Below are 12512 nucleotides of genomic sequence, written 5' to 3' on the forward strand. Positions count from 1 at the left end.
TTTTGATCAAAGATAGGAGAACTAGCGCACAGAAATGCAAGCTACTTAAACATGTGCATTCATCAAGTGAGCTGTTTGTTTGTTCTGCTTGTTTTTCACATCCCAGCCATTTGGGAAAATCAAAGTAGTGACGACAGCTTGAGTCTGATCCTTTGATTCTCTTTGTTACATTATATAATGCAGCAAAATCGCCATCTTCATCTTATTTTTTTGAGGAATGCACTGATATATATTTTTTAATAGTGATTTCACCATGGTAAGTAAGATTATTTAAAAGAAGAAAAAATGTACAACATGCTTGATTTGCTGTTAATCATATACAAAAAAAGATTGCATGATAGTCATCATGACAGTCACAGTCGGTTGTCAGGTTTATGGTTTTCCTGCTGCATTGGGCTACTTTTGATGTGTTTTTTTTTTGTCCACTGGTTGGGTAGACCTATTCTGCATGAAAATGACATGACTAATATCTATAAATAAAATCCATATCGCAAATGAAATAACTTTTTTATAACCAAATCCACATGGACATGGGACATGTCACACACGCCCACAGACAACAGACACACATGCCTATGCTCTCCACCCACCAGCACCAGTTTTATTGGATGTTGGGCTGGTTTTGATCTGCCGTTTAGCCGGTTATGTCACACAGACCTGGTAACCCTGGTCATAATCAATCATTCCTCTGTGGCAAAAGGTTAGCACTTCTTCTTCAGAGCTGCACTGATCAATATTTCCATAATGGCAATAGATCAAATGACTGTATTGTGCAAGCTGTCACACCTACAGATTAACCCAAAGTAAATCATTACTAGGCTCTGCAGTTCATCCAGCTCTACAAAGTGTTAGCTTCTTTTAATTGTTTGGTTTCACGGCTCACAACTTTAATGTTTTGGTTCACTGTTGTCTTTCATACATCTTGTTTCAAGCAGCAACCTTTTTCAAAGAAAAAGCTCTAAAAACTAACTGCACACTACATTTCCCTCAGGTTTTGCTGAAGGGCAAAGGTTGATTATTGGACACGCATTTCTCAGGTGGACAGAGACATGACAACTGCTGCATGTGAATGCTAGCACATTAGTCATATCAACTTAAAGCTAATTTGCAACATTTCTGGTTTAAATGTTTCAAACGCTATACACATGTTGAGTTTTGTACTGACATCATCCCAAATGTTTCCAACAGTGTTCAAAGGATGAGAAATCTGTAATTTATTCCTGCTAGTCATTTCTAGCTACTTGCAATAACTTCAAAAAAAGATGGGATACATCAGAGAGTGAGGAAGGAAATCTGTGAATGTCATTGAATGAATAAATCTAAAACACTGAATGTGACTGAACTAATATTGTTAGTTATTAGTTAGTTATTGCCTGTTTGTGAGAGACCCAAACACATTTACATATTGTGTGTTTAATAAGGTGATTGCATGTCAGTGTTTATATAGTGTTTATAGCTTATTGAATGGCGCTGAAATGGTGAAAAAAAAAATATATATCAAACACTACAACTTTAGCATCACAAGAATTGCTCTGACCTCAAGTTTTTAACATTTTGAAGCCATAAACTCAGCATGCGTAAGAAAGTGGTCAGTCATACAAGTTGTACCACAGAACATTGATTAATTTAATGAGCAGCCACTAATAAATCAGTGTCACAATGAAATCTTGTTTGGATTCTTTTGACACGAGAATTTCAGGTATATTTTGGCGGTTACGCTGTGGCTTTTTGGCACCAAGCAATCTGTTGACAGGAGAGCAGCCTGACCGGTTTTTAGTCATCATTAAATGTCACATTACAGCCATACCACCATGTCAGGCCATCAGATAAGTTCAAAACACAGTACCATCTTATGACACTGACTATTTGGTTTGTGCCTTGAAATGCAAGCAATAAAAATCCAAGGAGAGACTTTGTGACAGTGTTGACATTACTTTCTTTCTAGAAACAGCTGATATTTTCAGACACAAGTCAAAATATAGATATTTTTTTTCAGAAGAGGTTGCAATTTATAATATTCTACTATATAAAATCTGTCATTTGTCATTAGCACCTAAGAAGAAAGGAGAAAGCCAGCATTAATGTGAAACTCAAAGGATAAATATGACTGTTTCAAAATCACCAGTGAAATAATCTCTCTATCAGCTGAAAACAGTTGGACACAGAGATGATTTACAGGCAGGTTTCATAGCACAGTTAATGTCAGCTGCATATAAAATGCCTTGGAGCTACTTTACAAAAGCTGTTAAGCATCATATCAATCATTAGGATCATTAGGATTTAACATCTCAGTACAACCTTCTTCCACATCCATTTTTATGTCCGTGCTGGTGTTAAGACCAGAGCGAGTGGCTGCTGTTCCTCTCTGCTTTGGTGGGGCCTTTCCCCTCCTCTTTACTGCGATCACTGCAACAATCACTCCGACCACCAGCAGACCCACCAGTGCTGCTCCCACAGCATACGCAGTCACATTAGGGTCTCCTGACGAGTCAGTTTTAGGGCTTGGCTCATTGTCTTGGTTCACTGGTTCAACAGTCACAGGCTTGATATCCACATTTTTTATTATGCTGGTTAAGCTCAAAAATGTTTCCTGTTTTAAGATGCACCTGTGTGTGTCATGCCAGTCATCAACACCAAAGTCGTCCTGAGAATCGTAATCAGTATAATCATCTTCGTAGACATCATCCTCCTCCAGGAACTCAGGGCCTCCTAAAACAACACACCAGTACAGCCCCTCATCTTTTGGCTCCAAGTGGGAGATCGTTAGCGTGGAACCATTTTCTGATAGAGTCAGTCTGCCCCGCAGATCCTCTGGGATGGCAACAGTCTTGTCATTTGAGTCATGGATAAGTTCGTGTCCACCTGATGGCTCTAGGCGGTACCACTGCACCCTCTCAGAGTTATCTTCGCCAACATCACAATGTAGCAAGACGTGCCTGCCTTCAAAAATTTTTTTAACTTTGGATGACGTACTGGTGCAAAGAGCCAGCGAATACTGAACCTCATTAGAAGGTGAGATGCATGAATAGACCCCAATATGGTCATCAGAGACTTTAGGAATCACCAGTGAGAAATCTTCTGATTTATCACCTGATGATATGTACATCTGATTGTTCCTCACACTGCTGTCATTGATTTTTCCTAGTGGTGTCTCCCACTGCTGATTGTTACCATCAGAGGGACAGTTTAGTACCACTCTGTCCCCTTGAGAGGCAAAAGTGTCCATTTTCACACTGTTATCTGGCAGGTACATGTTTTGGAAGCTGAGACAACTCTTACCTTTGATCACAAGACAATAAAACTGGTGGTTATTCTTTAACATGCTGTTGTTGAGCAAGAGCAATGCTCCTCCGTCTCTGACCTCCACAACGCCCTGCAGCTCCTCCACCAGAGGCAACATACTGCTGTCAAGGAAGAGTGTGAGCTTATAGTCTGGGTACAATTCATGGTACCAGTGCACAGAGTTTCCCTCCAGGCCAATGGAAGTGCTGTTGCACAAAAGCTCAGTCGCTCCATCTTCTTTCTTCACAATGATCTCTTCAGATTCAACCTCCTTGTCGCACACAAAGAGCTGCTGTTCGTGCCGGGTGGTGAGCGTCCGGTTCTGCCAACATTCCCGCCTATAAATCCCCGAGTCCATGTGTGTGAGGTGACTGATCTGCAGCCCGAGCAGGTGTTCATTTTTGTTGATGCGGATGCGACCCTGGAGATCTTCAGGAGGTGTAACAGGTGTGGCATCAGTTGAGGAGTTGCCAAGCAGTTGGTCTCCCTCAGGACCAACTCTATAAACAACAATATAATCCACTCCGAAACAATATCCCATCTCGATAATGCTGTCCTTTGCTTTGAACACGGGCTCCACCTCCTCACTGTGGACCTCGTGGAGAAGAAAGAGAAGCAGAAACTCCAGAAACCTGATGGAGGTCATGTTGTGCGTCTGTCCTGGGCCATGTGTTTGTCACAGTCTGAGAAGTGTGCCTGGTGTGATGCATCCACTTCAGTTTGTCACTCTAGTTCCGCCTCCACTTAATACCAGTTTCCTCCTCTTTCACATTCTTCCTCAGACGTAGACAAACACACACTGCCTAAGAGTGAAAGGCGTAGGAACACACACGCACACACACACACACTCACACACCCTTGGATGCATGTCAAGTGACTTTATGAGTGACAGGAGTGGGTGGAGCGCTATTAAAGTCATTAAAGTAATAGTGACAAATCTGAGACAACCAATAAGGCGAAACAAAAGCCAGGAGACAGAACATAAAAATAACGCTCCTGGTTGTACATTAAACGTGTTAATGTGCAGTTGGACAGGTTTTGACTCAGCTGTGGGTGTGGTCAGTCACCATGCAAGGTCGCTCAGCAGCAGTTGGAGGGAGTGTTTATGTGTGTTTTTGCGGGAATTCCGTGCAAGCAAGCACAATCACATGTTTGCTAATGCATGCAACAGTGAGCGCTCTAATCTGAACTACATCTTGAAGTATCAGGTAATCTGTATCAGATCTCTGCTGCTGGGCAGATACCATTGTGTTATTTGCTTTTCATTGTGAGGAAACATAAAAAAAAAAATCTCCCAGTCTTGTGCTCTTTATCAGCTGGAAGGAGTTCTGTCTGACTGCTGCTTTCATATTTGGCAACAGTTTGAGTAATATGATGCATAAAACCTGTAAAATCAGCCTCAAGTCAAACAATGTTTAGGAATAGAAACATTTATGCTCATCAGTGCTTCTGCTAATGACTTCATGATTGCACTTTGCATCAAAATAAATGTGTTTCATATTTTTCATATTGTTATATTCAGTTTTTATACTGTCATTGTAATGTGTAATCTGGGTTTTAATCATACGATCTGTTAATAGTAAAACAAGACATTTTCTTGGCTGATCTTATGCCTAATAACTCTGCCTAATAATAAATTTAATTTATATACCCCAGCATCACCAATCACAGTCCATACAACATGTTTAGCCATCAAACAAAAGAGAACAAATAGAAGAAAACTCAGGAAGACCAACACAGGGGGATCCCTCCCCCAGTAAAGACACACATGCAGTAGATGTCCTGTGTACAGAATATATCAACATAGTAACATTACATTATAAAGAACCAGGATGACAAAATTATAGAGGGATTGTATTTGCAACATCTTCCTTACTTGCTATGAAAACAGTATTAGGATAAGAACAAACCCGTAGATACAATGAAACATCATAAAATAATAGTAAATAAAGTAATGATCAGTGTAAACAGTATACATAAGACTCGCTGTGTTTTTGTTACTTTAGAATAAGCCCTAGTTACAGAAGGTGGCAGTCCTCTTCCATGGAGGCCGCCACGTCACACCACCAGGTTTCTACAGTAGCCCAGACGGAACAAACTAAAAAGTGGCTCTAGATACGACATTTTGCCTTTGGCATTTCTGGGCCACCATGGGTTCTCCTACACAATCGGAAGAGGAGAGTGAGACGCAGTGCTTGTAATGTGAAAGCTCACCACTATGCCACTAAATCCTACGCACGTGTGTGCATGCGATGTCCAGATGATAAATATGAATCTCATGGGATGCTGAACAACTTTTAGGTGTCACCAAACAGACCTGAGTCACCCGACCTCCTCTCCACCATGGAAACTGGGAAAGAGGACAAACTACATAAACTCACAAGAGACAAATCTTAAGTGCACAATTCATACAGATAGGAACGTGAACAGTAGACAGATATGTTGTTGTCTTATAGCTGAACTCCTTCACTTTATGAATGGAAAAGCTCTTTCCAGCTAATAAATAGTGCGAGCTAGCTGTGCTAATCTAAAAATCAATGTTGTTCTCACTGATGTTGCATGCAAGGTTAAATGACTGCTCCCACATTCCACAACAAGGACATCATTTAAGTCTGCTTTATCAAGAATTCCACTGCTCTTGTGATCTTGATGAAACAGGCTCCCTATCTCCTCTCAGATTTTTGCCTGGAGTCTACTCTAATATTTCGGTGGCAGTGCCTGGGAAAGTCCTGTACTCTAGTCACCTGTGTGTAAGGGGGGGGGGGGGGGTTTCAAGTGGTGACTTTGGCATTATGAAGGGAAATTACGTTGTTGGTTACTGAGAGGACGCCTGGCTAGCTTTACAAAGGTCAGTGGACTATGGGAAAGCACCCAGAGGTCCCAGATGAGGAAGAGATGAGACAATAGTCACTCAGTTGCCGCCAACAGATATACAATGTGGAAAGTTTTCTTTCTTAGACTTTTTTGATGAGGCACATTTTACTGCTCAGCTCCGCAAAGCAGCACCCAAGATCTCTGACAGCCTGTGCCGTACTTTGCTTGTGTTGCCCAGAGGCAGTTTGGAAAAGGTTCTTCCTTCATCTTCCAGTTCTTTACCTTTGTTTACGTCTTTGTGCCAACATCTGGTCTGAAGCTCTGTGTTTTGTCTCTTGTTGATGCTGTTGCTCTCCACATTCTGGTGACTGCGCTGTAACCTGGTTACAGCTGCTTCTTTAATTTATGCAAAATCCCCACGGAGTGAAGAGTTAAAGGTATAGTTCTGATGATTTGATGTAGGGTTGTATGAAGTACTAATTGCTAGCCAGTGTGTCACCTACAGGCGATGTCCGTCAGCATGACCCAGAGAGCTTTTCCAAACTATGAGTGTGCCAACAGGCTTTTACTATAGGTAATACACTGACTATCGACAAGTACCTCATACCACCCCACTTCAAATAATCCAAATTATCCCTTTAATAGTCATGGTGGCCATTTTAATCACATTAAGGCAAGTTAGACAGTGTACACCAGCTATGCATGTATTAGAGAAACTATATATGTATATATGTATGGAGAGGATCACATTGGATCACAAACATGTCATGAAGCTTGGATTGGAGGAGTCATATTGGCAGTCTCTCTTTATGTTCATGGTTCTGTCTATCTGCCCATTTCATCCTTCCAGTGACAAATTCTCATTGCCTTTTCTTGTATTTGGTCCTTTGGACTTTTGTTTTAATCCTTGGTATTGTTTTTAGTCCCTAGTTCCTGCAGAAACCGGATGAGCATTCTTGCAAGACATGGATCCTATTGCGTGACTTTACTCAAACCCTTGAAAAATGCCAGGGAAGCAGTTGTCAGGTTGACTGCCAATAGGTGACGAGTGAATGACACTGTTTACTCTGCAGGCCCACATGCCATATAATACCCCAGCTTCCAGTATAGAGAAAGTTCATTCCCATGAAACAGATGCAAAAACAAATCTCTGTCTCTCTTTTCTGTGTTGCCGCTTGGACACAGTCCGTCTGAGACACATAAAAACTCTTAATAAGAACAGTGAAAACAACATCAGGGCACTTTGATGACCAGCGTACTCCTGTCAACATATTGGACATTAAAAAAGAGAGAAGCACCAACCTGTTTTCCTTTGAGGCATATCATCTGTTTACTAGTACATAAACTATAATGAACCCAGCTACCCACTCAGCAGCAGCAGCAGCAGCTTCCGTGCTGCTGAGGGAACAGCTTGCAGAGCTGGTGATCAAGCATCATGATTAAGCACCAACTGCGAGAAAACTCTCCGTGTGTTCAGTCCAATTCAGCCCTGCACTGATTACACTCATCAGGGCCCCGTATGCTGCAGGGTTTGGAGGCGCACCAACTGCTGTTTGAGATACAGATTTTTGCCAAAATTATTTAATTACTGGACATATGGGCCGCAATAAAAGAGCAGAGCTTTGAAAAGAGGGGAGAAACGGGGGCAATGGGAGCGTAAAATCAAATAACATTAACATTTCTACACAGACTCCTCTACAGTCTGCATGAAAGATGATTTTTCTTTTCTAAAAAAAAAAAAAAATCAAAGGTATTTCAGGGTCACATTTTGTTGCGCTGCTTTGCAGTACCCGCCACCGCTCCTGCGTGTCGCTGTGGTGCAAAAGACAACAGTAGAAGAAAAAGTCAGTTTCATAATAAAACGTCACTTCCCCTGACCGCTGCTAAAGGTAACTCATCTTCTAACAAACATATCGATGTACTGGCTAAACTCTCCACATATATATACAAACGTCTGTTAGTAATGACAGACAGAAGTCATGTTAAATCACGGGCTTAAATCACATTTTGTCCCGCGATACCAGTGGTGTAGCCGTAACGTCCTGGTCTCATAGCAGAGAGCAAGCTAACTACTTAGCATGTTTGATCAAATAAAATACTGGAGTTAATTCAAGCATTTTAAAGCGACTTAAATAATTTCTTCCAATCCTTAAAAATTTGAAAAGGAGTGCCTCGGTGAATTACTTGCGTTATATATTGATTAAATCCTTTTTGAAGTTAATTCAATAAATTTTTCTGTTCTTTATATATTTGTATAATCATTATTTCTATTGGTTTTTATTTGGTTTTTCTTAATTTCTGTAGTATGTTTTTGATTCATGCTGCTCGGATTTTCTGCTAGGTGTGTTTTTAATGATACTACCTGTTTGTTATTTGACGATGTTGAATAGAGGTTAATTAAATCAAGAAGACTTTTATTTTGAAATCGTAAAAATATTTAGAGGCGTAACTTCTGGAAGCATGTGATGATTTATGCCATTATCTTCTGTTCAGGACACTGTGTCATGATGTGTAACATCAATAAACAAAAACAACAACAGCTGGGTACTCGCTGTATCAAAAGGAGGGAGATTATACTACAAGGTGCTTTTAAGAAATGTAATCACTAAACGTAAACAGTTTAAAATACAGGTAAAAGTCCAAAGGTTATCTGGTGGAAAATGCATAATGAAGACATATTTCTGTCAGTGTCCTGTGATAGGGCTATGCAAAATATTGAAATTATGATGTGCAATTAAATATCGTCCTACATTATGGATGTCATTATATCATGATATGGCACATATTGTCTTTTCCTGCTTATAAAGACTGCATTACAGTAAAGTATAACTGTTCTAGCTGTTCTTATTATTATATTTGGCTTTACCCACTTGTAATTATATTGTCATTAAATCCACATTACTGATTATTTATAAACAATCTCATCTTTTGTGAAAACATCAACATAGAGGTATTTAGTCAAAAATATAGTGACATTTGATTTTATCCATATCACCCAGCCTTACTTTATATACTGTTGGGTAGTAGAATCCAGAACTGTGCATTATATTCTATGAACTCATTACTATTTGAGATTTTACAGTAGGTTACTTCAGAGCAAATATATCCAGATTATATCATATATTGTGGCATAGCCTAAAAATATTCTGTAAAATATTATATATTATAATATATGATTTATAAGCCATGTTGCCCATCTCTATCCATACAATACTGTTCTAAAAGTTCATTTGTTTATATTTACTTTTCTCATCTGTGTGGCTCAGTGACAGGTCAACAGGGAGCTCCAGAAATATCTCCTGGCTTTGCCTCATCTCAGGATGATACTGTTTTACTGCATGATACTTATCGGACTTGCGGAACAAACAATTTCCTCTCTTGATAGAAGCACATGTCCAGCCATGCTCGACCTCTGCCTTTACAGAACATCACCACGGCTACTACAAGTGTTTGTTTAGTGTCAGAATTGGTGGTGTTACTGTGCGACCAGCACAAGCTGTCATTTTCTAGCTTCCTCTGCCAGCTTTACAGGGTGAAGCATGTATTTTTAGTAAGTAGTTATGTTTCCTGCCTGCTTGGTTGTCACCCACTGCAGTTTCTTCTTCTCTCTCGCCTTAGGTGACCAGCCTCAGGACTTCGCATCAATGTTGCGGTTGATCGCAAAGTCTCTGTGCCTCCGGTGCCAACGTGTCACAGCTCTACCTTTAAACCTGAGGCCATGTGCAACGCTGGGCTCAGCAGAGAACCAGCAGACAGTGGAACATCTCTATGATCTCTCTGTGGACATCCAGAAGGTCCGGAAATTCAAGGGCTGGGTCCTCCATCAGAGCCCGGCCTACACTAAGGAGGTGGCTGACCTGCTGAAGGACATGGGAGCCTCGGGCTCCATCATCGCCCGGATCCTAACTAGTCACCCTGAGGCAGTCCTCTGTCACCCAGAGCAGGTTCAGGCTCAGAGGGACCTGTGGATGTCTGTGTGTCCAAATCAGAAGGAACTGGTTGGTATCATCGAGAAATTCCCTGCCTCTTTCTTTACCTCCTCCAGTCACCATGACAACCAGCAGGACAACATTGTTTACTTCCAGAGCTTAAACCTCAACAAACGGATCATCACTAAGCTCATGGCCAGCGCTCCTCAGAGCTTCAGTCGGCCAGTGGAGCAGAACAAGGTGATGGTGCACACCCTCCAGCAGGCCTACCAGGAGCTCGGGGGTGAGGAGGCCAACATGAAGATCTGGCTTCAGAAGCTGCTGAGCCAGAACCCGTTTGTTCTCCTCAAGCCTCCAGAGGTGCTGAGGCAGAACCTGCTGTTCTTGAGAGACAAGGGCTTCAGCACCGCAGAGCTCCTCCACCTCCTTTCCAAACTCAGGGGCTTCGTCACTGAGCTGAACCCGGACAGCATGCATCGCACGCTGGTGTACTCACAGGACGCCATGGGCTGCTCCGAGGCTGAGCTGCGGGACATCATCCTCAACTGTCCGGCTGTGCTTTACTACCCCGAGGCTATTCTTGCTGAGCGCATTAAGGGCCTGCTCAGTGCGGGCATCAGCATGCCTCAAATAATTGAAACGCCAACCGTTTTGGAGCTAACCACGCAGATAGTAACTTATCGCATCCAGCGACTGAGGATGCACGGTTATGACGTAAGGATGGGTAGTCTGGATGTCCTAACTGGCACTAAGAAGGACTTTGAGATGAGCTATGGAAAACTACAGCTACGCAGAGAAAGACCCATTTTTAACCCTGTTGCCCCTTTAAGAGGAGATAACTGACAGAGGTTATTAAAGCTGTAAATTAAAGCTGTAACTGGATCTGTACTGTTCTTGTGATTATTTATGATGTCAGTGTCAGATTAAAGTGTCTTAAATCTAAAGGTGCATTCATTTTAAGCCTTTAACTTATAACCAGTTATATATGTTTATTCATGTAGTTAAATTAAACAGCATATTATCTTCAGTAGATGGTGGTCAGCATGACCCCAGTTTTGAGAAGCTGAGAGGTGCACCAGTAAGCAAGAAAGTAATCTACTGCTGTGGACACGGTCAGCAACAAAACTTGTTTTAGCCACTTAAAAAAGGCCATCTAATAAAAATTTAGATCAGTTTAAGTGTACACTATATTTAGGATATTTTCACAGATTTAACTTTGCTGTCAGACAGTCTTTCCTGAAGGGAAATCAATGTTATATGAGCCAAATATTGCTCTCTTGTTCAATCAGACTCCAGTGGCAAAATCAGTCATTTTACCTCAGAGAGCCCAGGGGTTGCTGATCTACTGCTGCCTTGATTGGTCATTTGCTTTTGTTACTGTGGGACTAATGTGTTTTTAAGGTAAATTCATATGAACCAATGTGACAGTGACACAGACATAGAACCAGGCAGTAGTAGACCAGTATTTCCTGGGTTCTGCAAGGTAAAATTACTGATTTCACTAACTGAGCAATATTTGGCCCTTATAACGTCAGTTTCCTGTCAGAAAAGGCTGTCTGACAACAAAGTAAAGCAGTGAAAATATTCTAAATATAGTTCACACTTAAATTGATGATAATTTTGTTAGTTGGACCTTTTTAAGTGGCTAAAATATCTTTTGTTGCTGACCAGTACGTTGCTTAGCTTCAGTGCTTGTGACTTTCTCTGCTTCTCCAAACTGAAGGAGTGTTGTCCGCCGTCTACTGTAAGTAATACACTGACTATGGCTAAATACCTTGTACAACATCACATCGAGTAATCTGAATCATCCCTTTAATGGGTGTAAATACAGGCTGTGACAGATATAATATTGTTTTTTCTACGTGTGCTTCATACTCAGGCTCAGGCAAAGTTATAGTGAAGAGAATTACCCCTTATGCTGCCAAAATCCTGTAGAATGAAAACTAATCCAATTAACAAACTTGGTGTGAATCATGTGACTCAAGAAGTTTGTTAATATTTTGTCAAGCCCTGGTTTTCCTCTAATTAGGTCGTCTGAATCTTAATACCAATGCAAAAATGTGTCAAGTTGATTTTTTCACTCGTAGTTCAGACCAAAGGCATACACCCTATTTATCAGAGAGTCTGACGGTGTTATGCATGAAAAGCAGCACACTTTTATTACAGATGTAAATTTTCATTGTAACAGATGAGCGTGGTGATCTAACAACTGTCTAGAGTGATATCAGGAAGTGAGAAATGCAATGGCCTCTTTATGTGTCACACTTTGATGTAGGCTAGTCCCTTGCCAAATAAAGAATCTATTACAGCTTATTTACAAGTTACCTCATCACATAACACAACTTGTGACATAATCATGTAATGACAGACGTACTGACTCGTCTATCAAATGCATTACCGACTGTAACCAAGGACAAACAAGGCTCTTCAAACCATTTTATTTACAGCCTGTGCAAGTGTCTCATTTTCACACAATGTTCTTGGCAG

General features: G+C 41.0%; 2 protein-coding genes across 2 annotated transcripts; one reads left to right on the forward strand and one right to left on the reverse strand.

Annotated features, from left to right (window-relative positions):
- Positions 1-1487: 1487 nt before the first annotated feature.
- LOC146316262 (uncharacterized) lies at positions 1488-4122 on the reverse strand. The gene has a single exon (XM_084734487.1). The coding sequence runs from the start codon at positions 3926-3928 to the stop codon at positions 2258-2260; it is 1671 nt and encodes a 556-aa protein (XP_084590613.1). The 5' UTR covers positions 3929-4122; the 3' UTR covers positions 1488-2257.
- Positions 4123-7895: 3773 nt separating this feature from the next.
- On the forward strand, positions 7896-10907 carry mterf2 (mitochondrial transcription termination factor 2). Its single transcript, XM_084734364.1, has 2 exons — positions 7896-7985; positions 9715-10907. Exon 2 carries the CDS (start codon positions 9741-9743, stop codon positions 10866-10868), a length of 1128 nt encoding a protein of 375 aa, XP_084590490.1. The 5' UTR covers positions 7896-7985; positions 9715-9740; the 3' UTR covers positions 10869-10907.
- The last annotated feature ends 1605 nt before the right edge of the window (positions 10908-12512 follow it).

The sequence above is a fragment of the Lutjanus erythropterus genome, chromosome 13, assembly GCF_056507025.1.
Source record: "Lutjanus erythropterus isolate fLutEry1 chromosome 13, fLutEry1.hap2, whole genome shotgun sequence".
Lineage (NCBI taxonomy): Eukaryota > Metazoa > Chordata > Actinopteri > Lutjaniformes > Lutjanidae > Lutjanus > Lutjanus erythropterus.

Excerpts from the sequence above, each read along its gene's own strand:
- LOC146316262 (XM_084734487.1), bottom strand. The coding sequence starts at position 3,928 with ATGACCTCCATCAGGTTTCTGGAGTTTCTGCTTCTCTTTCTTCTCCAC.
- mterf2 (XM_084734364.1), top strand. The coding sequence starts at position 9,741 with ATGTTGCGGTTGATCGCAAAGTCTCTGTGCCTCCGGTGCCAACGTGTC.